Source organism: Mauremys reevesii, linkage group 3 (assembly GCF_016161935.1).
Source record: "Mauremys reevesii isolate NIE-2019 linkage group 3, ASM1616193v1, whole genome shotgun sequence".
In the NCBI taxonomy this organism is placed as follows: Eukaryota; Metazoa; Chordata; order Testudines; family Geoemydidae; genus Mauremys; species Mauremys reevesii.
In genome coordinates, this window is record NC_052625.1 from 215,824 (window position 1) to 242,099 (window position 26,276).

The window sequence follows — 26,276 nt, forward strand, 5'->3', positions numbered from 1 at the left end:
ACAAATTAAGAAAAATATTTTAAACACGGTAGCTGCCAGGACTCATTTATAAAATGAGACAATTAACATCATACTATAGGACTGCTATTTGTGAAATTTGGTGATAAAAATATTTACCTGAAGACAGGAATCCCCACCACCGAGTAAATATCATTTAGATGTACAAAGAGCTGAAAAGGGAAAAAAATTACATTAAAAAGGAAACCTGTATCTTCTAAATTAATGTGATGGTAGTTTTGCTAATTTAAACTAGACATACAATATGCTATTTATTTGATCTTTATAATTAGGATTTGGGGTTTTAGATCAATCAATAAAAACCTATAGCATCAAAAATTCTCTTATGTTTTGAAATAAACACAATAGGAAACCCAAATTTACAATTTAAAAGTTTTAAGAATTTGTAACATTTAAACAAGCCGTAAAGACATTCTACATTAGTTAAAAGTTCATCACTAGGCATTCATATCTTTAAGGGACCAATTTTTTAATACAGTTCAAACATGCTTAGACACAAACTTCCTCCTAACTTCGCCAGCGGGTTTTTCAGGACTTGGATTCTGCCAAAACAAAGCACTACTGCTTAGGGCTGGGATTTTCAAAGCACTGAAGTGGCTTAAGAGTCTCCTTGCCTTTAATGGGACTTGTGCTCCTAAGCCACTTTGGTATTTTTGAAAGTATCATCCCTACAACTGCACATAGTGAATATGTGGCTCCTTGACTATGTACATATACAGGTATGCGTAATGCATTTCTAAGGTTGGCAATGGAAGCCTCTGCCCCAGAAAATGTACCTGACCAGTTAGGTCATTGCACTATGAAATGCAATCTGAACCATTTAGACATAAGCCCTCTTAGTGATAGCCTTACCTAGGGAACTGCTGATAAAGCCGAGCTGGATGGCCTAAGGTCTTCAGTCTGCTCCAAGCAGAACCCTAATGACCTTTTTCATATCAAGCTTGTGAAGAACTTCACTGGGATGGGCATATGGGTGTGGAAAAATGGCAGCAAGGGCAATAAGCTCATTAAAAGGTTGATGTCAATCACTACCTTGCCAAGGATCTTTGGGAGACTTTACATCAATAACGTGTAAAATCTAGCATGAATGTGGATCAGTCATGAGAGCCTGAAGCATATTCACTTTATGAGACAATCCACTTCCACCAGGAAATTAACCTTCCACATAAGAAAGCTGAACTCACAAGTACAAAGTGCCTCAAAAAGAGGCTGTCGGGACCAAATAAATATCCCCTTATGGAGGGGGCTCTTTTGGGGGACACACACAGTGGAAATAAAATGTGTCAAGACCTGCATGAACTTAATGATAAGGGATGCAGAGACAATGGTCTACCTTCAAATAGGTCATGGCATGCTGAAACAGCTGTCAAATGCACCAGTCTTTAACTCAGAAAGATAAAGGCAAGTCAAGCCGTTTGCACACATCATTTACAGTGAATTTCACTGCACTAGAGCAACTCTTTCTACTTTGAGCTGGAAATCTTACTGGTAGATTCTTTTAGAAAAGTCAGGATGTTTGGGAAACCTAGCTGACGACATCACACCTGCAGAGTGTCATCCTTTCAGAAACCAGATCAACAGGGACAGAGATTTGGGTTGGGATGGGAACAGACTCCTAGTCCAATGGGACTGCCCACCACTTTTGTGAGCAGGGTTGAAGACTTACTCTGTCTGAGCCAGTACAGGGCTATCAGGATGACTGAACCTTCACCCATTCTGGGTTTGGTCAGAATCTTTGCTACCACAAGTACTGGTTCATAGGTACACAGGAGTCTCCTTCCCCAGTGCTCAGGGCCATGAGAAGCCTACTGGTACTTTTTTGTTCACATCAGTAGAAAAAAGACTGAGAGGAATTCTACACAGCCTTACAACAAGAACACTGGAAGGAGAATCCTATGCTGGTATATTTAAAGAATGAAAATGTTCTATAGTGAAGCAAGAAGGTCCAATGACCAGCTGGCTTAGTGGTCAGATAGTGGCCTTTCAGTTTCTGCCACCCTGTTCATCCCAGAGGGGGCCCTGTCTGTATGGCCTTAATCACCCCCACATGCTCTGATTGCTCCCCACAGGTTGTGTCACCACAGAGAAGGGGTGGGGGTAGGGGAGTGCCAAGATAGGGGGACCAGGCCCCCAACTCACTCCACCGGGTCCTGACCCAGGGGTTTATCAAAGTGTCCATTCCAGTTATTGAGATACCCCAAATTATGTTTTCCACTTGGTCACTTCCTACCAGTCCGGAGCCTCAGTTTGGTGCACAGTCGCAGGCTTAGCAGACTCTCCTTGGTCTGTTAGTGTCCTGTTGAGTCACTCTTTTTTAGAGCTTCCAAATCCCAAAGAGGTGGGTGGGATTCGGTCCCTGCTGCTAGGGCAACCCACACCAGGCTGTTGTCTTCTTGGCACAGCTCAGCCTCAGCCTTGCTTCTTGAAGCCATGTGCTGCTTATTCCCCTCAGCCCCTTCCTGGCTACCAGTGTCCTTTTAAACTGTTCCTCCACTGGGAGCATACCTAGGGTTGAGGCCTCTCTAGTCCAGTATTGCTCTACTCCTAGCCCTAGTTCAGAGTGAGGCCTGTAGGCACTATCACACACACACACACACTCTAAAACAGCGAAAAAAGTCCTATCAAATCAGCACTTGACAGTGTCATTTTAAAACTACTGAGTAATTCAGTAAACAGACCATTTCATTACCTCTAGATCAGGGTTTCTCAAATCTGCTTTCCACCCAAGCTGTTTTATAAGAGTTATTCCAAGTACTCTTCCCACCTCCTGAAAGGGAAAAAAAGACACCCCAAAAAAGAAAGTATCACTGAAAGCCACTGAAATGAAAAGGAATCTGAGTTACAAACGACAAAAAACTAGTTATGTTAGAGTTTAAAGAATTCACAAGCAAGGCAAGACTATATAGTGTAATATGACACTAGCAGCCCTGAATCTGGACATATACAAAGAGGCCAAACAAAACATCTGTCCTAATACCACAACTGAAATTTAACAATTTAATTACTAAGTATTAGTGCACAACTACTTACTTCTAAACTGGCAATTAGTTTGCTTTCTTTAGCATCTTATAATGTATTCTGCTCTGAAACATAACTATAAAATTGTCACTGAGGGGGGGGGGCAGAATTCTTCCCCAACCTGCCAGCCCTGTAAACTCCACCTACACTGTGAGACAAGCTAATTATTTTCCTTCATCAAGAGATTCTGCAGGTCAAATCAGACCCCTGCAAAGGGAACACTTACAGTTCATTCTGATTTTAGAGTTTGCAGATTTCAATAAGTACTTTTTATTTAAAATGTGCAATGAATTTAAGTCCATCCACTGTAGAGTTAGCTATGCAATACTTTCAATGTTTGCACAGTTGCACATCATCAGCATAACTTCAAACTGCAGTCAGTTACAAGAATTCTGAGAGGATCGCTCCATCAGCAGCAGGCATATAATGCATAGGTTGGCTATACAAACCTGTCTTCTTCTCATGAGTGAAGTCACTGATTCCCGCTTGCTCATCTGCTATAGGACCAGGTGATTGGCATTAAGTGAATGACCTGGGATAACACACTGAACATCATGAGCAGGTTCTTCCTTAGCTAACTACTCTCAGATAGGGAAGAAACTGACAGGTTTCAGCTGAGATTCACGAACAAGTGTGCCACAAGGCCAAGAATTCCTTTTCCATCCCACATTTATATAATTGGGAAGAACCATCTTAACACTGATGTATAGCCTCACACACTGCAGTCTGAGGCAGTAGGACCAACAGCATTCCAAGATCTCAGAGATTGGAAAAGTCCCCCCATTCAACAGTCAGACTTCTTAGTTTCATTGCTTATAGGCCAGCTGGGCTTGTTTGGGGCGCCACTACCACTGTAGGAACTCCCAAAGAAAAAACACATTTGATCCGAGACGCTCTTAACACCTGGTGTTCAGCAGACCTTTAGATAGATTAACCTAGTGTATAGCCACTATCCACAAATTTCTGGAAAGTTTTGAATGAGTAGAGCCTGAAAAGTGTAAAACACTGCATAAAATTGAGCACATTTCTAAGTGTTTGTGGGACTGGGGCCTTACAGTTTACTGTGCACTAACTTCAATGGAAAAACCTCCCAGAGAACCAAACTTCTGTCCACCTTCAAGTAAAATAAATGGAACCTGAGTCACAGATATGTTGCTTTTTTGCATCCCACATGCACAGATGTATTACTTCATAAATATAATGCATCCTCAATAGAAGCTATTCATTTGAAAAGTTATTTTGCCCTAAAAAATACCCTGAAATGGGCAATACATGTATTTCTAGTCAAGGTTCTCTAACACGAACCATGAATAGTCATGCTTTTAGAAATTAATTTCAAAACTATCATTGATCCGTTTACTAACCAAATACACATAGTTACTAGGTATTTCAGCGCACCTTTAAAATCTACAATTAATTCTATCCTTCAGGAATTTTGATTTGTCATACCTGTGAAGTAAATACTTTTGCAATTGCTCCACTACAGCGACAAGAAACTCTGAAACTGAAGCTGTGGTTATTGCTATCAACTGATTTCTCTATTCTACTTTCAGAAGTCTCTTCTAGAAAAGTTTTTCTTTCAGTCAAAAAGTCCATGTTGTTAGTTTCTAGTATCACACTTTTCTTTTGCTCTTCCACATGGCATTCATCAGAAACTGTCTCTAATATTTGTTCTCTCTTCTGTTTTTTTCTTATGATACTTATCTCTTCTTCTGATTTTCTTTTTAGGGATTCTGGATTTTCTTTAGAGAGGTTTCCTTGTTCGACCTTATTTCCATGAAGACGTTTCCAAATGGAAATAATATCCAGCCAACATCTGGGGTCCTCAATTACAAGTTTTTGAATTTCATTAAATACTTTTCCTAAAAGAGATCTGAGCTTAGTTTATTCTGTGTTAACATTTTAATACACACAATTTATTTTTACTTAATCGACATTAAAGTGTATGTTTGGGAACATTAAACACTTATTTCCTAGGACTGTTAAATGAAACAACAATGCCTTACAAAAAGTCTAATCCATTCATTTTCATGGATAAAGAAATTTTACTTTTACTCAGAGCTATTACGTATTCACACATGACAAAATCAGCACAGTAAGTAGGGCCAGGATCATTATAGTTTCCACCCAAATTTTCTACAACAAAATTTCTTAAAACATTTCATACAAAAGCAGTTTAAGACAACAGGTGTTAAAGAGAACAATTAACTCTGTAAATTTGTGAATCTGTTAACTCCTGAGGCACCAGTGATTGAATGTAAGTATTGCAATTCTGATCCGATTTGGTTATGGGTGGTGTTAAATCAATCATATCCTGCTTTGTCCTGGCCTTGCCCATAGCTCTCCCCTCTGCTTAGATACTCAGAGAGCTCTGCATGGCAATGGGCCAAATTCTACCAATTACTAGTTTTTTGCCTTTGGATAAATTAACTTAATCTCTCTGTCACTTAGTTGCCCCTATTGTAAAATAAGAATAATGCTTATTCAGCTTTATAAATGCTGTTCAACTCTGAAAAGTGGCCAAAAGTCAGATCCCTTTCCCCATTTGGATTTAGTATCCACTAACTTTAATTTTTTTTAAGTTACGTTTTACTCTTGCTAACATTGCAGAGCCTACAGTTCCTTCTTCTGAAGATGTGGTGTCTATTCCTTCTTGTGCATTATTAACAGAACTATTAACTAAATTCCTACAGCAAAGCCAAATTATGACCATATTTAAACCACAGCAACACCAGAGTCTCCACAGGTGTAAGGAAACAGCAGTCAGTTAGTCCACAAAACCTGCATTACGGGCAATTAGAATAAGAAGGAAAGAACCCAACTGTAAAGATATAAACACGTGATTAACTTTAAGTACATGAGTAGTCCCATTCACTTCACTAGAGTGAAATATTGAGGGTATGCTACACTTGCAAGTGTACAGCACTGCCGCAGGAGCACTCCCATGGCAGCGCTTTGAAGTGCAAGTATGGTCGCGGGAGAGCTCTCCCAGCGCTGCAGGTACTCCACCTCCCCATGGGGATTAGTTTACAGCGCTGGGGCACTGTTTACACTGACGCTTTACAGCGCTGTAACTTGCTGCGCTCAGGGGGGTGTTTTTTCACACCCCTGAGTGAGAATGTTGCACCGCTGTAAAGCACCAGTGTAGCCAAGGCCTGTGAAACTGAACTTTGGGGAATAAAATTAGTACAAGTATTATGATCTTCAATTTTCCTCAGTACACAGATGAAAGTAATTTAGGTACTTCTATTTATTTTTTGAACTTTAGGTCCATGGATAAATGTGATCCTCCATGAAAAGTTTTAGAATATTTTTCAAGTTCCTAATTAGATTCAGATAAAAATAGTGATGATAGAATTTGATCTTCGCAGATACTTATAACATTTGAAACTTCATACCACAAATAATCCATCTCAGTTTATATACCTAAATCCACTCAACCTCCAAGAAAATTATTCCCCTCAGTCATTATACATAATGCTCCAGATTTACACCATGATATATGAAAAACAGAATTTGGAAGAATTCAACAAAACCTGTTTCATTCAGTACATATCCCTGACTCACCAGCTGTTCTCTGTCTCACCTAAGCACCGAATGAAGCAGGGCCCCTGTGGAAAAAAAACTAAGCAGCCATGCAACTAAAGAGTATCACAGAATCATAGAACTGGAAGGGACCTCGAGAGGTCATCTAGTCCAGTCCCCTGCACTCAAGGCTGGACTAAGTATTATCTAGATCATCCCTGACAGGTGTTTATCCAACCTGCTCTTAAAAATCCCCAATGATGGAGATTCCACAACTTCCCTAGACAATTTATTCCACTGCTTAGCCATTCTGACAGTTAGGAAGTTTTTCCTGAAGTCCAACCTAAACCGCCCTTGCTGCAATTTAAGCCCATTGCTTCTTGTCCTATCCTCAGAGGTTAAGAGCAACAATTTTTCTCCCTCCTCCTTGTAACAACCTTTTATGTGCTTGAAAACTGTTATGTCCCCTCTCAGGATAGTAATGCATGAATCTAAAAATGGGCACTGTTATTGAGTGTGTACATTTAATAGATACCATGGAACAGGGCAGAACTTCTTCAGAGCTCTAGTGGATTCCAACCTCCAACTTTAAAAACTTTCCACTGAAATTACACAAATATGCATGTGCAGTGCCAGCAGAACATTAGGAGTTAGAATGAAACATTAGTTTCTTTAAATAAAGAGAGTGCATAAAAGTGGTTTAAAAAAATAAGACTTGTTTAACTCTGCCAAATCAAAATGGATTTTCCCCTTGACCACTCACAGGAACATTTGTGACCTAGGGACCATTCTACATCACAAAGCTGTTAGAGCTATTTAAAAAAGGCACAAAATAGTTTATAAACATTACAAATATAATTCCTCCCCATTCTCTCTATTAAAACTGAACTGCTTTTGCGCAATATTTCCAACTGCTTTTGCGCAATACTTCCAAAACTTCACTTGAGTGGAGAGATGACCTGAAAAATATCAGCCCGAAAGGCATATTTTTAAAGAGTTACAAGCAATCAAATGAGCCCTCAAGAGGAAAAAAGTCTTTAAAAACCCCAAGTGTATCTGTTGCTAAGGCCTACACTTACAAAAAGAGGAATCCTGTTGTGTGTTATGATTTTTTTGTTTATATTAACAATCACCTTTCAGAGTAGAAAGGTTCTTGAATGTCCTTGGACAAAAAATCTTATTATTGCTTAATTAAAACTATGGCATTTGAAAATGATTATGGAATTCTTTTCCAAATCAGATTTCAACTTCTACTTTGAGTTCATAATATTGTGTGTAGAAAGAAGAGAAAGAGTAATAAACAATACCTTTATTTCTAGAAGGAGAAATTGGTGCATGTTTTTTCAGCAGCAAAAATAATCGTTCTCCAGACTTCAGCTTCTTCAATTTACTCAACTCAGAATTGGTGGTAAAGAAAACTTTTCCTGAAACATACTCCACCTAACAAAAAGAAGAAAAAAGTCTAAAAAAAAAAAAAGTCTCTAGATTTGGTTTAGGCCCACCAACAGAAACTTACCATGTGGTTGCACACCCTCACATTAACTGCTCTTGCGCCCTTGACTCCAACCAACCACAGTAAGCAGGGGTATACAATGAAGAGCACCACTATATTAATATATTGAGTTCAATATAGTTTAGTATATGGATTTTTCAGATCAGACTTTAACAACTCAATCTGTTAGATACCTGAGGACATTAAAACCCATGAGGCACTTTGTAAGAACTCGGGTTTTTCCTAGGGTGACCAGATGAGATGAAGAAAATATCAGGACACATTGGGGGGCGGGTGTCCACTGGCAGAGGGAAAAAATAAATAAATAAAAAAAGAGCCGCGCACTGCTGGCGGGGCGGCGGGGGGGAAATCCAGCGGAGTGAAATATCGGGACAAATTGCGTCCCAACCAAAGATCAGTCGGGACGCGGGACAACCACCCAAATATCAAGACGTCTGAGTCACCCAGTGTCCTTGCACATTTTTCCTCTGTTCAGCATACTGTTAACCAGCTGACTGCGGCCCTTCACTTAAGGGGTTTCTGCAGTTCCCATCACATTGGGGGTAATGTATAAAATACTCTGGGACAACAGGTGCACTATAAACGCAAGATATTATTGCGGTATACCTCTTTGGCTCTAGAATGGCTACTTTATTTGGATATCTCCAAGAAAACAGATTAGGCTAATGATGACTAGTGCTTAATTGGGAAATTATCTTAAATTTAGCTAATGCTCAATAGTTAAATGATGATAAACTACACCTTGAAATAGATGTGAAATTTTAAACTCTGACTGTAACATACAAGTTGTCAAATGAAGATTAAGGGGAAGATTTTCCTGAAGACTGGGATGACCAATAAGTGTAGCTGGGTTCCAGTAGCACCCGGTACAAATATGCAAAAACCACCTTGAAGAACCTTTGCAACTGTTAGGCATGAAGAGGTAGGAATAACAAGTGTTTTTAAATCAAATGAGGCTACTTGAGTTTGCTAACATGATTTAAAACTATGTCTATACCAGGTGCTAAGTGGCATTTCAATACATTTACAATCATGTTTGGTGGTCCTACTGTAACCTGGGTTACATAACAGCTAACTCAAGTTACACAAGTGGAATCAGAAAAGTACCAAGAGTAGCCATAACAAAAGGATGACTGTTTTTCATTTGTGAACAGAGCATATCAAGAAACAGAGACATGCCTCTCTCCCACCCTACATCAGAAGTGCACGTTAAATGAAGTGTCCCTAGCCTCGGTTTGCCAGAAGCTGGGAATGGGTGACGGGGTGGATCACTTGGTGATTACCTGTTCTGTTCATTCGCTCTGAGGCACCTGGCATCGGCCACTGTCAGAAGACAGGATATTGGGCTAGATGGACCTTTGGTCTGACACAGTATGGCCGTTATGTTCTTATGTTATGCATGAACAAAACAGTGGAGAAATAGATCTGAGCAACAAGATACCTCTGTCTCACTACACCACCTTTAACTCGCCCAAGTAAAACTCACATCCTATGTCCAGGGCTGTAGGGTCTGTTTCTCCCTCAGAAGTCTCACCCACTCACCAAGAACTTGGCTAGACATGGGCAAGAGATGTATTTCCAAACAGAGGAGCCAACAGGTACACACACAAGTTGTATTTTAATATATATTAGATGACAGAGTGAAGCCACCATCTACACTAGGATTTAAAAAACATGTTGGCTAACAGTAAGTGAATATGTTTCAAAACTACATATGTTATCCTGGTGCGCACAGAACCCAAACCTCCCCAGGAGGTTGAAGCAGGTGAGACCCAAAGGACAAACTCAGCAAAAGGCTCTCCCAAGCCTCCTATTCCATCGGAGCCCAACCCCCTTATCCCTCTATCCCTCCCCACAGCCCCCACCTCCTTAAACCCCCATGCAGCCCACCCAGGTCCCCCACTCCCGCCCCATCAGACCCCCCCAACACATACTCCAGACCTCCCCACAGCCTTACATCCCCCCACACCCCCCGACTCCCCCACATCCAAGCCTCACCCCTCAACCCCCATACACCCAGACTTCCGCCCCTCCGACCCACATCCCTCCACACAGCCCCGTGTAGCTCCCGGGGCACCCGCGGGCCGGACCCTGCCCATGCCCCTCACCTGCGTGGCCCCCAGCCGGGCCCGTACCTCCCGAAGCAGGAAGGGCTCCAGGCCCCGGCCGGCCGTGCAGAAATAGCGGATAGAGGGGCCAGCACAACCCGAAGCCTCCGCCATGCCGTCCGCTCCGCCACGGGGCCTGTCCCGCCCCTCGGGCCGCCCCATCATCCGGCCTCGCCCCCCCGCCCCTCCCAGCCTCCTTTCGGGCCGCCCACACACCCAGCCACGTCCCAGAGTCCGTCCCCCCCCTTCCCTGATCCCGCCTCTCTGGCCACCGCTACTGCCTCGGCCCGCCACCCCGCTTCCCTCGCCCGCCTCTCCTCGCCGCCCCGCGCCCCTCAATCGGCCCCCTGTTCTCCGGGCCCCAGTCCATTCGCCCCACCCTAACATCAGCACCGCCCCTTCAGTCTCCCCAACTGCCCCGACCCATTCCCCCCACCCCCCTTCAGGCCAGCTTGTCCCCATCACCCTGAAACCCCCCTCATCACAGTGCCTCTCCCCATCACTGAGCCCCCTTGCACCCCTGCACTGAGACCAACCCACCCACACTGCCTGAGGCCCTTCTCCCCACCCCGTCTCCTCTGCCTGACACCTCACCCCACTTACACTAGGCATGGGTGGCAACCCTAAAGGGACTCTAGGTATCTCTACATAGCAGAGTTTAAGGGGAATGCTCCCTGTCAAGACTGAACACAGTAGGGAAGCTTGGTTGCCCTCATCTTGCTCTGAGGCCTTGAAAATGTGAATAAAATGTATTATTCTGCACTTAAGTGATTTTTCACTGTGAGGACACCCTTAATTTCAATAGCATCTAGTAGGCTTATTTGGCCTTGTATCAAATAAGTGACCTGGTGACATCCACTGCCCATACCTTTCAATCTTCAGGCAGAAAAAGCCAGAGAATGACATTAGAAATCTATAGCACAAACTCTTAAATTCTAAAGTGTTGTGACCTACATGCATTTGCAGTAACCAGCATACTCAGAGAGGCAAAGGCCTGCATGGGCCAGGGGGACTTGTGTGTCTGACTCCTGCTTATCTCCTAGGAGGAAAATCCTCTCAGATTAGAGGTGGGACACCCTGTGTTTGTGTGAAGCTTGCTGTGCTCTGTAAATAAATTAGAACTTCCTTCAGGGGTTGCAACCAGTCACTTTCTTTTGCCAGTAACTCTACACAGGTTTGTTTAAGAGGACATTTTAGTTGTATGCAAATTAATTCAATGATTTGATGAACTCTGTGTGTGACAGTTACTAAATACTCCTAATTTCCCCCAAAAAGTTCCCGCAACTCTCTTCTCTTCAGAGATCTTTCCGTGAACACTGCCTCTTTCATCTAGCTCTTTTTACCAAAAACTGCCCTGCCTCCTGAACCCCCTGCATTGCTCGACCTCCCCTTCCTCAAGAACTCCCACCCCCAGACAGTCTCGCTCCCTGCTTCACACTGTCCTCAACTTGCTTGCAGGCTTTATCCCAACAGTGTCTCCCATGCCTGAGGTATATCTATTTTTGTCTGTTTAGTGAAACATTATGCAGTAATATAACAATCAAATCTCTGTTTAACCAGAGTGGTACCATATTACAGAATGAGCCCTGTTACACACCAGAAACACACACCCCCTCCCCATCACCTACACTGTCCCAACATACCTGGGTTTCTGCCCTTGCAATTCCACCCTCCACATGGACTCTGACCCCTATTCCCATATTGTCCTGCTCAAGGTCCCTTTCTCCACACTCCTCTCCCCCGAGCACCACACACACTGGAGGCCCCGTGACAACTCACTTGGAAAACCTCCCCTTGCACAGCTCCCTGTACCTTAGACCCCACTTCCACATTACCACTCTGCACTGTTTCCCCAACCTAAAAACTCTTTTGCTTTACACTGCCTCCTCACCGGAGACCTTTTCCCCAAAACTGCAAGCCCCAGCTCCTCCCTGCCCAAAAGCCTTAAACTCAGAGCTCCCCACACTACCATATCCCCTTCCACTGTACAGGCTCCTGACCAGAGTCTCCCTCGTTGCATTACCCACCAACCTGAGGCCTTTCTTCTCTCCTGCCTAAGGTCTCACTCCCAACAATTTGCCTGTTTCCTCTCTCCAGGCATGATGCTGGGTGTGGAGTTCATCCTCCCATTCTCCTAGATCAGCTGGTTGTGAGTTCAAACTCAGTGGCGTAGCCAGGTTCTAACATTAGGGGGAGCAAACACACAAAAAAAGGCGCCACCCGACATATCAAATTACACCTCTACCTCGATATAACGTGACCCAATATAATATGAATTTGGATATAACGGGACAAAAGCAGTGCTCTGGGGGGCTGCGCATGCACCCAGTGGGATAGCCCCTCATCTCTCTTGAGGGGGCTGCTCTGCAATCTGTGGCCCCTGGAAGCAGGCAGCACACATGAGCGGGGGGGGGGGGGGCACAGTCCCCTGCATGAGCGACAATCGTACAGAGGTGGGCAGGGTCTGTTGGGGGTTCGCGCAGGGGAGAGGGGGTAGGGGGCTGCACTGGGAGACTCTCCAATGCAGCACCTAGCCACGGTGGCTCTGTGCATCATGAGGCACTTGGGAAAAGGAGGCAGCAAGAGAGAGAGGCTGAGGGAGGAGTGTCTTTCCCCTCCCAGCTGGGTCTGTGAGTCCCTGATCTCAGAGTCTCAGGCTGCAGGCACCCAGCCCCCAGGTACTGAGCTGCAGTGCAAGCTAGAGGGGCTGATACAGAGAAGTCAGGACCAGTCAGAGCACTTCCCATATCATCATGAAAACTCACTCCTGGAAAGCTGGGTGAGGTAATATGGAGGGGAGTGGTAATATATATCAAGGTGGGTGAGGTAATATATTTTATTAGACCAACTTCTGTTGGTGAGAGAGACAAGCTTTTGAGTTTTCACAGAACTCTTCTTCAGGAAGAAAGAACTCCATGAAAGCTCCAAAGCTCTTCATTTCTTCCTTCTCCCTCTCCAAAGTTGCTCCAATAAAAGATATTACCTCACCCACCTTGTGGCTCTAATTTCCTGGGAACAACAGGGCTACACCAACCCAGCATACAAAAATGCAAGATTTACATGAACAGCACAGAGTGACCATCATCACACCAGGACACTATTTTCACGCTTCATCTTAGCATAATGTCATCACACCAAGGAAGTAGCACTATCAGCACAATGAGATAAATATAGCCACATGTGCATGCCAAAAATTCACAGTACAAGCACACTGGGATCCACACAGCAGGATAGTAATGTCAGTTTAGCTCTCAGTCTCTGAGTCCATCCCCACTAAACTAAGTCCAAAGTTTCAGCTAAACACAAGGGCACCTGCAAATAGCTGTACTAACAGCAGGAGCTCCACTGGCACAATAGGAGGAGTTGCATGTCAGGGCACTAATTCCCAATCCCAGTGCAAGGCAATGGGATCCAGGCACCAGGTCTTTAGAACCAGAATTTGTACTCACAGGAGAGTGGGATGAAATTAGAGAAGTTACAGAAGGCAACTCCCAACAAACAAGGCATTGACCAAATGGCTGGGTGGATGTTAAACAACCATCACCAGCCATTGTGTGCAGCAAGTGAATGTAGTAACTTAACGACACCATCACCAGAGAATTACTCAGCCCTGAGACTCAGCAATGCCTCCACCTCCTCCCAACATGATCACAAGCCCTTTCCTATCAGGGGAAACCTGAATTGTCTCCTAAGGGGAGGGAAAATCAGGCAACTTCTCCCTGCCCCCAACATGGTGCCTGGACTTGTGTTTGCCAGAGCACATGGACTAAACTAAACATACTACAACAGCAGATAGTTCATTCCAGCCTTCCCTTGGGAGACAATTCCATCTACACCCCCAAGGGGAACCAAGCGCACTACATGGCCACTGTCTCTGAGAGGCAGGCATCTCTGCCTGGGCAAGGAAGGCAAGCAGGGACACCATACCCCACAGGAGATGCACCTCCCCCCCCCCCCAATATGCCTGTCCTGGTCCAGCTGCAGGGGATGTTTCTGGAAATGCCTCTGGCTGAGCCCTCTGCCCCCCCACCATGCAGACAGCCATCCCACCAGCAGCCAGGTGCTGGCTCTCACAGCCACCTGGAGGGTTTCCAGTCCCTGCCCCCAAGCCACCCTCACCACAAGAAAGACCCCCTTTGAAATACACTTCCCAGCTGCTGTTACTGGCTGCCTTTAGTTGGGTGAGAGGTTAGGAGCTGCTGCTGCAGAGCCAGAGAAAGTACACCTGCCACAGTGCCACAAGAAGCAGGTAGGAGAAGGAGGTGGGGTCTCTCAGCTGCTCAGCCCTTTGTTCCAGGAGCAGTTCCCCTTGCTGATTGGATGGTGGCCAAAAACCAGCTAAACAGCGAGCACTCACACTCCCCTAGTTAGCTACCCTACTGCTCCCACCAAACAGCTGATGGCTTGTGGGCCCCCCACAGGCCCCATGAACAGTTGACTGGTGGGTGGGTGCCCCTGCCCCCTATAGGGGCATACCCTGACCAACCCCCTTCTTCCCCAAGGCCCCAGCCTCTCCTCCTCCCCAGGAGCCCAGCTTGCTGGAGCTCAGTTCTTTCCCCCTCCCCTCACTGATTAGCTGTGTCTCCCTCCTGCTGGGATACAGCTAATCTGTGAGGCAGGGACGGGGCAGGGTTTATGCAGCACACTAGGGGAAGCTGGCAAAGCCTGCCTGCAGGAGCCCAGCTTGTTGGAGCTCAGTTCTTCCCCTCCCCTCCCTGCCACGAGATCAGCTGTCTCCCTCCTGCTGGGAGAGACAGCTGATCAGCAGGGGCAGGGTATGCAGCAGGCTGGAGGAAGCCGGGCAGGCCAAGCTTCAGAGCTGAGCGTGGGCCCCGCCCCCCGGCACCATGGTAACCCTACCTAAGGTGTGGCTTTTTTGAAAATGTGCTGAGGGGAAGCAGTTGCTTCCCCTGCACCCCACTAGCTATGCTACTGTTCAAACTGCAGTATTTTTATTTTTATTTTCCAGGGTGGCAGAAGGATGGTATATACCAGGGATCGGCAACCTTCAGCACGCAGCCCGCCAGGGAAGCGGCGCAGGCCAAGGGATATTCTGGATGCAGCTTCTTGTGGCCCCCATTGGCCTGGAACAGGGGACCACGGCCAGTGGGAGCTGTGATCAGCTGAACCTGCGGACATGGCAGGTAAACAAACTGGCCCGGCCTGCCCCGCCAGGGGGCTTACCTTGAAGGGCCACGTGCTGAAGGTTGCCGATACCTGGTATAGACTCAGAAGGCTGGTAATGGGAAAAAGGACTTGTGTTCAATTCAGGTTCAGATCAGATTATTTAACTGCTCCATTTAGCAAATAGAAAGACTCTTTTAGCCACTTGCTTTACAAAAAAAACTATTCAAGAATTATTTAGGAAGCTTTAACAGGTTTACAAGTCATTGCTGTGTAAATATCAGAAAAAAATAAACAATTTGTAATATTTATTTAGAAAACACACCCAAATATTCTCTAATGACTGGAGATGTCCACCTGTAACAGGTCGGACTCACCCCTGCAGCACCTCCTGCTGGTGACTCCGGGAATTAGCTCTGTCCAGCACTGGAGCACCCTCTGCAGGCTGGTGATCCACCTGTCCTCTGGCCCCCACATCCTTCCCTGGATCCAGTGCCCTTTTACATGGAGGTGCTGCCCCCTGGCAGTAACCCCTTTCTCTCTGGGTCTCCCCTCCTTGGGGAACCCCCACCCTCTATCCCCACCTTGCCTCAGTATTGGCTACTGCCAGTCATTGTCTAGCCCCACCCTCTGGGGCAGACTGCAGTATCAGCCTACTCATCACAGGCAAAGGGGTTTGGACCTGCTGCCTTGGCCTACCCCTGGGCTGCCCTCTGCAACCCCCAGTACCTGTTGGCCCTTCACTAGGCCACAGCCTGGGGCTTTCTAGGCTGGAGCTCCCCAGCTTTTCCCCAGCCCTGCTTCACTCTAGGTACCTTGCCTCAAGCTTCCTGCAGCTAGGCCCTTCTCTCACTGAAGGCAGAGAGAGACTGCCTGGGCCACTGGCCTCCCTGGCCTTTTATAGGGGCCAGCTGTGGCTCAGTTTGGGGCATGGCCTCACCTGCAGCCACTCCCTCAATCAGCCCAGCTTGAGAGCAGCAGCTCTCAAGCCCTGCCAGGCCACTTTTAAACCCCTTCCAACAGAAGCAGGGTCCACCCTGCTACACCACCATATATGCATGAAATCTCTTCTTTCACCATAATTTCTCCAGCATTTGTCTCCCTCTAATTTCCTCTCTATTTTTTTAAATCTGACTGGTATGAGGTACCACTTAAACAGTATGTTAAAGAAATTTTCTTTTGTCATGCTACAGACTGAGGTTGCTGGTCCTCTTTTCCAGGTCAAAATCCATTCATCTGGTGTAATTTGTCTATTCAGATCCTTTCCCACCATGTCATATATAGACATTTCTTCGTTAGGAAAGCCATCTGCAAAGATTTATATCGATCAGTTATAATTTTTTGTTTCCTGATTGACCATAAGCCATCTCTTCTGTTAAGGATGGCTTTCTATACACAACATCTCTAGAAAGTTGAGACCACATGCTTAGTGCTATTATTGGACTGTGTGTCAGTCACCTAATCTGGAGGAAAAAAGAATTGTGCCCTTTGATAGCTCAGTTGGTAGTGCCAAAGGCTGGAGAATAATTAAAAAGGCATGTTTAACCAATCATTCAATTCTGCTGCTTTAAAGCAGCAATCTCATCCATATCTTTATGGGGAAAATCACTATCTTATGACAACTTGTAAATCCTTGGTAGAACATGATGGCAAATGCACAAAATGGCACATGCTACGGAAAACACAGAAAAAAAGGCTCTAGGGTATGCTTAGGCTTGGTCTACACTTTAAATTTACACTGGCATAGCCCTGTCAATCAAGGGTGTGAAAAAAGCCCAGGACCCTGACCAGCATAGCTATACCAACAAAAGCCCCAGTGTAGACAATTGTGCTGACAGAAAAGTGTGTAACCACTTACCAAAGGCTGTGCTGGATTCTCCATCACTGACAATTTTTAACTCAAGAACAGAATTATCAAACACATAGATGAACATGATTTGTTGTGGAAGAGTCAACATGGATTTTTGTAAAGGGAAATCATCCCTCACCAATCTACTAGAATTTTTTGAAGGGGTCAACAAGCAAGGGTGATCCAGTAGATACAGTATAATTAGACTTTCAGAAAGCCTTTGACAAAGTCCATCACCAAAGGCTCTTAAGCAAAGTAAGCAATCACTGCATAAGAGGGAAGGTCTTCTCCTGGATCAGTAATTGGTTAAAAATAGGAAACAATGGTAGGAATAAATAGTCAGTTTTCAGAATGGAGAGAGGTAAATAGTGGTGCCCTCTGGGGTCTGTACTGGGACCAGTACTGGTCAACATATTCATAAGTGATCTGGAAAAAGGGTTGAACAGGAAGGTGAAAAAACTTGCAGATGATACAAAACTACTCAAGATAGTTAAGTCTAAAGCTGACTGTGAAGAGTTACAAAGGGATCTCACAAAACTGGGTGACTGGGCAACAAAATGGCAGATGAAATTCAATGCTGATAAATGGAAAGTAAGGCACATGGGAAGACATAATCCCAACGATACATATAAAATGATGAGGACTCTAAATTAGCTGTTATCACTCAAGAAAGATCTTGAAGTCACTGTGGATAGTTCTCTGAAAACATCCACTCAGTGTGCAGCAGCAGTCAAAAAAACAGAATGTTGGGATTCATTAGGAAAGGGAAAGATAAATAGAAAATATCATATTGCTTCTATATAAAATCCATGGTATGCCCACATCCGGAATATTGCATGCCGATCTGGTCGCCCCATCTCAAAAAAGATAGTGGAATTGGAAAATGTACAGAAAGAGCAACAAAAAATGATTAGGGGTTTCCAGAGCAATATTTGAGCATGATAATGTCACCACTCTTTTGCATGTGAACAGACAGTACCAAGAAATGCCAATGAACCCTCTCAATCTCTATCAAAATAAGTACAGATTGAAAATGTGTCCCTTTGATGTTTCTAAGGTGCTATTAATAATAGAATCCATTCTATTTTAAGGTGGTGGTGTCCCTTTATGAGAAACCTATGTGTGTTTTACACCGCTGTTTGTCACCAGGATATTTTACCCATTGTGTCCAATCCAGGGACCTGAGGCCTATTCCCAGCTCTGTCACTGACCTTGTAATTGGGGTGCCCATCCTACAGTCCATGGGCCATACATGGCCCCACCAGAACATTTCATAAGGCCCGTGGCCTGCTTCAACACAATATACTACTGGTCAATCCATTAGCATTTTGTCATCATGTTTATATAATTTGAGTTCAGTTATGTGTTTTTCCCCTTTTTATATAATTCTGATATATGTTTTATGCACTGATTTCTAGGTTTGTTTTTAACTAGACAATACTGTACATAGAAACAACCTATCTAAATACATACGAAACAGAATCTGTTTGGCCAACACAAGGTTGTGCTCAGATTTATGTGGCCCTCTTGTATAAGCAGGTTGGGCATCATGGACTATAGTTAAACCCTGCATTTAGCACCAGTTATTGTGATATTAGAACAAATAGCAATGTTAGAGAAAAGGTATTGTTTTGTATCAAAAGGATATTATTTTTCACTCTGATCATAGTAAATGGAGCTCCCATAATTTGGCATCATTAATAACATTAATTTGTGTGGCATAATTAAACCTTCCAAATATAATTTTGCTAGCGAAGAAGATCTGTTATCAACCTCTCACCTATGGTAAAATTGTACTCTTAGAAGAAACACATACACAAACCTAAAAATAGTTGAACCAGGAGAGGGCAGTGTCAGCATTAGAATGATAAATGCTGAGTCTGTTTTAAAATTAAAGGTCTGCTGGCTGAGTAAGCTTACGAGAAAAAATGTATTGAAATATTATTATGCTCAGCAGTTCCATATCAGAACATCGGATAATATTTATTTAGAATAATCCAAGATCATCGACAGTGTACTGTCCAAATAAAGATTCTTCTGAATTCTGTACATTGTTAGTGCATATACTGTGTGCTCAAAGAAGTAATAAGAGAAGGGGTGTGGGTGTGTGTGTGTGTGCACGCACGCGCGCATTTCAGTTAACCAGCAAAACATGTTTATATTCTCTCCGACATTTTCATTTTAATGAGTCCAAACTTCCTCTTTCTTATTTGAATGAACCTGAATTGCAAAAATTTTGGAGGTCTCCAGAGTTTATCCTGTAGTCAGAATTATTTTCACTTCCCTGAAAACTCAAATCAATCATCCTAACCTTCAGCAGACCCTAAACAAACAAAAGCACTGCATCTTCAGTGCAAATCCCTGAGATACACAGGGAAAGCACAGAGTGTGTCTTTCAGAGAAGACCTTAAAATATTTAGAATGATTTTCAGAGCTAAGCATACACATCATCATCTACATCACTACATCACCTGTTCTTCCTCAAATACAGAACAGAAATATTTACTTGACATTTCTGCCTTATTGTAGATAATTCTACCATTTCTATCCAGTAATGGACCAATATCTTTGTTAGGATTCTTTTTATTTCTAATATTGTCATAACTATAAAGGGAAGGGTAACAACCCTCCTGTATACAGTATTATAAAATCCCTCCTGGACAGAGGCATCAAAATCCTTTTACCTGTAAAGGGTTAAGAAGCTCAGGTAACCTGGCTGACACCTGACCCAAAGGACCATTAAGGGGAAAAGATGCTTTCAAATCTTGGGGTGGTGGGCAGGGAGGGAAAGGAAGGCTTTTGTTTGTGCACTTTGTTTTGGTGGTGTTCGCTCTTGGGACTAAGAGGGACTGGACATCAATGCATGTGCTCCAAATCTTTCTGAACAAGTCTCTCATATTTCAAACTTGTAAGTAACAGCCAGACAAGGCGTGTTAGTTTTCTTTGTTTTCTCAACTTGTGAATGTTCCCTTTGCTAGAGGGAGGTATCCCTGTTTTGCTGTAACTTTGAAACTAAGACTAGAGGGGGTTCCTCTGGGCCCTTTGAACCTGATTACCCTGTAAAGTTATTTTCCATCCTGATTTTACAGAGATGATTTTTACCTTTTCTTTTAAATAAAATCCTTCTTTTAAGAACCTGACTGGTTTTTCCATTGTCCAAAGACCCAGGGGTTTGGGTCTTTGATCACTTTGTAACCAACTGGTTAGGATATTATTCTCAAGCCTCCCCAGGAAAGAGGATGTAAGAGCTTGGGGGGATATTTTGGGGGAAGAGGAACTCCAAGTGGTCATTTCCCTGTTTCTTGTTAAATCATTTGGTGGTGGCAGCATACCAGGCTTTAACCTAAGCTGGTAGAAATAAGCTTGGGGGCTTTCATGCAGGTCCCCACATCTGTACCCTAGAGTTCAGAGTGGGGAAAGGAACCCTGACAAATATACTTAAAAAAAACAAAACCCTCCTTATTCTCCTTAACTATACTGGCTATAGAGGTCTCCTTGTGTCCCTTGGCTTCCCTTATCAATTTTCTATGGTTCCTAGCTTCTGATTTATACTCTTTACTATCAACATCCCCTTTCTTTCATTTGTTATTGTTTTTTATAGCTGCCTTCACTTCCCTTCTAAACCAGGCTGTTTTTTTAACCAATATGACCTTCTTCCTCAACTGTGGGATTGTGGCTTTTTTGGCTTCTAATAGTATTATTAAACAATTCCCAATTGTCATTCACATTTTTTCAGATTAAATTCTTCCTCCTAGCTGATTTGGTTCATAATTGTTTTCAGCCTTGTGAAACTGATCCTTTTAAAGCACCAAGTATATATTTTACTGGTCTGGACTTGATTGTGATCAAGTCACAATCACTTGTACCTAAGCTACTGTTAATTTTCAGTTCTGTGATCAGTTCCTCTTTATCTGTCAAGATGAGATCTGATATAGAATTTCCCTTTGTTGGATGCAACACTTTTTGAGTTGAGAAATCATCTATAAAATTTAGACATTCCAAGAATGTTTTGAGTACTGGCATCACAAGACCTGCAGCATATATGTCTCTCAAATTGAAGTTCCCCATGATCATGCAGATTTTTTCCTACATGTTATAGTTTGGCTCCTTGTCCACCTGTCATCCCTAGTGTGACTTGCTGATGTGTAGCAGACAGACAATAACTAATACCCTATCTTGTGCTTTATCTGTGTGACGGAATGCACCCCTGAATTCACCTCCTCCACACTATTGTAATAATCTTTGCATAAAAGTGCACTGTAAGCACAGTTGCCAACTTTCAAGCAGTAAATAAGCACTCCGACTTTCACAATGAGCAAAATCAAGTGAATCCCATTTCAAAACAAGGCCAAAACAAGCTAGTCCCTAAGAACCCCAACACTGTATGTGACTAGATCTCCCCGGCGTGCAGTCTGGGACTGTGGTGGACCCGTTGTGCACCCCTGACTCTCTCCCCCCCTTGCCTCTGCTTGCCAGGAGCCGATCAAAAAAAGAAGCAACAAGCCAAAAAACTAGCCAACAAGCAACTCACAAGCCAATTAAGCCAAAAACATGCCCAATTTCTTCATTTTTTTGGTGGGTTTGGCATATCTGCGGTAAGGTATTATTTAAAAACTAATAACTTGCTGATCAATAATATCATGGTGGAATGTAAGTAGCAACATATGTAAAATTATGAATTCTCCCAGAATGATGCTGGTGGCACATGTTCAAACTCACTTAGCCCTGATTAGGCAGAACTGGACAAGCAGGTTTTACACAAAGGGATGTGTGTTTACCTCAATTTGCATAAAAGATATAAACTGCATCCTCAGATAGAAAGAGATGGAAGAAAGAGGACACTGAAAATCTGCATTTCAGCATACACAAGTAAAAAGAAACAGGATGAGGCCTCTGTTCTCCACCAGACTCCATGTCTCCTTGCTCTCAGCTGGAAAAAAAATTTAACTAAGGAGTCATGCTCGGGAAAATGCTTTTCAAAGGGTGACAGCTATAAAAATGAGGGGCAAAAATCACCCCAAGTTCTCTCTCCTTGTCCATCTCACTCTTTTCACTTAAAAAGACAAAGAAACAGCTGTCAGACCTTGAGAGCAGTGCCTGACCTGAAACTTGGTCAGCAATATATTGAAAACACTGAGGTAAGAACTTCACCTGTACTAGTTTGTTAAGTTTAGAAAGCGTTTTATCTTTATTTCACCTGCAACGACTTCTGACTTTAATGCCTCATTACCTGTACACACTTAAAATCTCTTAATATTTCAAAACACTTTTCTTTAATCAAAACTAATCCAGTGTTGTGGTTAAACTGGGCTGTATGGTAACTCCATTTAAAAGGAGCACATTGTCGTCTATTGTTCCCGTACAAGGAAAACGGACTTAAAATATCTGAACAGTCTAGGAGAGGGCTGGACAATGCAGAACACATATTTCTAGGGGAAAATTCAGGACTGGAGTTTGTTGCAGTCACCCTGCAAATAAAAACCAAGTCTGGTGGGAGTCAGAGTGTGGCTGGTGTTTGCTGACAGGCTGCTGTGATCAGAGTTGCTAAACCAGAGCTGTGGGCATACACACACATGCAGGGTGTGACCTGCATGCTGCCATGCTGTTTGTGAGTACTCCAGGTGGGAGCTACAGCAGCAGGCATTGTGAGGCATGCAAGGTTGCAGGACATGGGTGACACAGACCCTCACTAATCTGGGTTGCACCCTGCAAAGTCATAATCTGTTAGGAAATTGATTTGTAATCATTCAAGATCATTTTCCTCTAAGTTATTGGTGACTCGGAAACACACAATGCCATTTTGACAGAGTGCCACTCCCATACCCACTTTGCCTAGTCGATCCTTCCTAAGTAGGTTGTAACCATTGATTTTTAACATTCCAGTCATGTGACTAATCCCACTAGGTTTCAGTAATACCAACTCCATTGAATTTATGATAATACATGAGCAATTCCAATTCCTCTTGTGTGTTACCCAGGCTCCTAACAGTGGTGTATAGGCAATTAAAGAAAAATTTCTCCTCTTCATGTCCTTTGGTTTCTCGATTAATTTTGTTCTCAACCTCTCAATTTTGTGCTGAGTGCTCACATCTTACTTCTTTTCACCCTCCCCTTTTGTTATTAGTTTAACCCCCTTCTGACTACTCTAGCCAGTTTGGTTGATAGAGGTAATAGTGCCGATGTAATAGACTTCCGTAGGTTGTTTGACTTGGTACCACAAGACATTTTAATTAAAAAACCCCAAACAACTAGAATGATATAAAATTAACATGGCACACATTAAATGGATTAAAAGCTGGCTAACAGATTTGTCTCAAAATGCAATTTAAAACAGAGAATCAAATGAGCGTTGTGACAAAGTTAACAGGTAAGCCTGCACTCTGATCACTCTGGCACTAATTGGCTCCCCCGGAGAGGTCTGACTGGGGAATGAAATGTAATTAGCTAATCAGGATAGCAGGCTGGCTCAGATAAAGGGTTAATTAGCCCATCAGCTGAAGGCTGATCAAAAGTCACAGGAAGAAAGTGCAAAGGAGAGGAGCAGGGCTGACTGAGCCCAGAGTCAGAGGGAGCTGCAGGAAGGGAGACCGCTTCTCCTTGGGCCCTCGGAGGACTGAGGACACAAGGGACATCATCAATAGTAGTATTGAAGGGGGAACTGTCCGGTTGGAGGGGGGTTACCAGCGGAGTTCCTCAAGGCTCGGTTTTGGGTCCGATTTTATTCAATCTATTTATTGCTGACCTGGGAACCAAGAGTAGGAGTGGGCTGATAAAGTTTGCGGATGACACCAAGTTGGGGGGTATTGTCAATTCGGAAGAGGATCGGGATATTCTCCAGGGAGATTTAGATGACCTTGTAAACTGGAGTATTAGTAACAGGATGAAATTCAATAGTGAGAAGTGTAAGGTTATGCACTTAGGGATGTCTAACAAGAACTTTAGTTATAAGCTGGGGACGCACCAGTTGGAAGTAACGGAGGAGGAGAAGGACCTAGGAGTCCTGGTTGATCGCAAGATGACTATGAGTAGGCAATGTGATGTGGACGTTAAAAAAGCTAATGCGGTCTTGGGTTGCATTAGGCAAGGTATTTCTAGTAGGGATAAGGAGGTGCTAGTCCCGTTATATAAGGCGTTGGTGAGACCTCATTTGGAGTATTGTGTGCAGTTTTGGTCTCCCATGTTTAAGAAGGATGAATTCAAACTAGAACAGGTACAAAGAAGGGCCACTAGAATGATCCGAGGAATGGAAGGCCTTTCGTATGAAAGGAGACTTGAGGAGCTCGGTTTGTTTTCCTTAACCAAAAGAAGGATAAGAGGAGATATGATTACACTCTTTAAATATATCAGAGGATAAATACCAGGAAGGAGAAGAATTATTTCAGCTCAGTGCTAATGTGGACACGAGGACGAACGGATATAAACTGTCAGTCAGGAAATTCAGACTTGAAATTAGACGAAGGTTTCTAACCATCAGGGGAGTGCAATACTGGAACAGTCTACCGAGGGAAACAGTGGGGGCGAAGGACCTCCATGACTTTAAGATTAAGCTAGATAAGTTTATGGAGGGGATGGTATGATAGGATAACGGGCTTAGTCAATAGGTCAATTAAGTGCCTGGTATGATATAACCTTTTCCAGAGGGTTTGGCTGGAGAGTCTTGCCCGCATGCTCGGGGTTCAGCTGACCGCCATATTTGGGGTCGGGAAGGAATTTTCCTCCAGGGAAGATTGGCAATGGCCCTGGAGGTTTTTCGCCTTCCTCCGAAGCATGGGGCAGGGGTCACTTGCTAAGGAGTGGGTGGATCGGCTTATGTGGCCTGCATCTTGCAGGAGGTCAGACTAGATGATCATAATGGTCCCTTCTGATCTTGAATTCTATGATTCTATGATTCTAATAGTACTGCTGTACAAAATGGGAAAGGTGTTATTGGAGGAAACATAAATAAGTAGCATGTGGAGTCTGAGCAAGTTACTGTGATACCAGAGAGCAGGGGCAGAGTCTTGCCATGTTACAAGTGTGTTTCTAGTGGGGTCCTACAGGGACTGGTTCTTGGTCTTATGCTATTTAATGTTTTTATCAATGACCTGGAAGAAAACACAACATTATAATTGATAAAGTTTACAGATGACACAAATTGGGGGGGAGAGGTAAATAATGAAGAGGACAGGTCACTAACACAGAGCAATTTGGATCCCTTGATAACTGGGTGCAAGCAAACAATATGCATTTTAATATGGTTCAGTGTAAATGTATACATGTAGGAACAAAAAATATAGGCTAGACTTACAGGATGGGGAGGACTCTATCTTGCAAAGCAGGAACAGAAAATAAGATGGGAGGGGGGTTGTCACAGTGGATAATCTGCTGAACGTGAGCTTCCCAGTGCAACACTGTGACCGAAAGGGCTCATGCCATCCTTGGATGCATAAATAGTCATAGTGACAGTCTTCAAGAGCTCAATCTATTTAGCTTAATAAAGAGCAGGCTAAGGGGTGACTTGATTTCTATAAAGTACCTACCTAGGGAACAAATATTTGTTAATGGACTCTTCAGTCTAGCAGACAAATGGAATCCAGAATGGAATGACTCTTTTAAGTCAATGGGAAATAAGAATTAAAATCAGACTATAAGGTCCTCTCTGCTCTGACTGTGTCTCAGTGTTATGTTGTAGGTATATAGGGCCTCATGCTGATCACTATGCAAACAAAAAATCTCCTATTAAAGTCAGTGGACCTAATTCTGATCTCACTTACACCAGTACAAGTCTCTTGATTTCATATAAGGATACTCTGGCTTTCATAGAACCATATAGAGTTAGAAGGGACCACAAGGGTCATCTAGTCTAACCCCCTGCCAAGATACAGGATTTGTTGTGGCTAAACATATTACTCTGTTGTTAATGAAAACCCTAAAGTATCCAAGCTGTCCAGCAGACCTAACTGAATGTTACCAGAATAAACCTGCCTCTTAGAACCTCTGGTTTTAAGACATTTTAGCTGAGATCAGACTCTTGCCCAGTGGGACAGATTATCCAAACAAGTTCTTGGAATGCATTGGAGACCTTTTATTTTTTATTTTTTTTTTAAACACACACACAGAAAGTGGAGAAAGTGAGTACAGG

The 26,276-nt window shown here is 43.5% G+C and overlaps 1 protein-coding gene across 7 annotated transcripts in view; it reads right to left on the bottom strand.

The window, feature by feature from the left end:
* Positions 1 to 26,276, bottom strand: part of THUMPD2 (THUMP domain containing 2) — a 45,633-nt gene that overhangs the window by 10,629 nt on the left and 8,728 nt on the right. For 2 of the 7 annotated variants that reach the window (XR_005596218.1, XM_039530412.1), the window contains exons 1-5: positions 10,183 to 10,334; positions 7,869 to 8,001; positions 4,486 to 4,898; positions 2,708 to 2,785; positions 118 to 170 (exon numbers count right to left, since the gene is read on the bottom strand). Coding sequence is in view for 6 of the 7 variants with exons in the window: in XM_039530412.1 (XP_039386346.1) it covers positions 118 to 170; positions 2,708 to 2,785; positions 4,486 to 4,898; positions 7,869 to 8,001; positions 10,183 to 10,296 (791 nt within the window). In the remaining variant the exon portion in view is untranslated. Of the gene's footprint in view, positions 1 to 117; positions 171 to 2,707; positions 2,786 to 4,485; positions 4,899 to 7,868; positions 8,002 to 10,182; positions 10,335 to 16,121; positions 16,163 to 26,276 lie in introns of those variants that run through there. The other 5 variants (XM_039530414.1, XM_039530416.1, XM_039530415.1 and 2 more) reach the window with 5 other exon arrangements.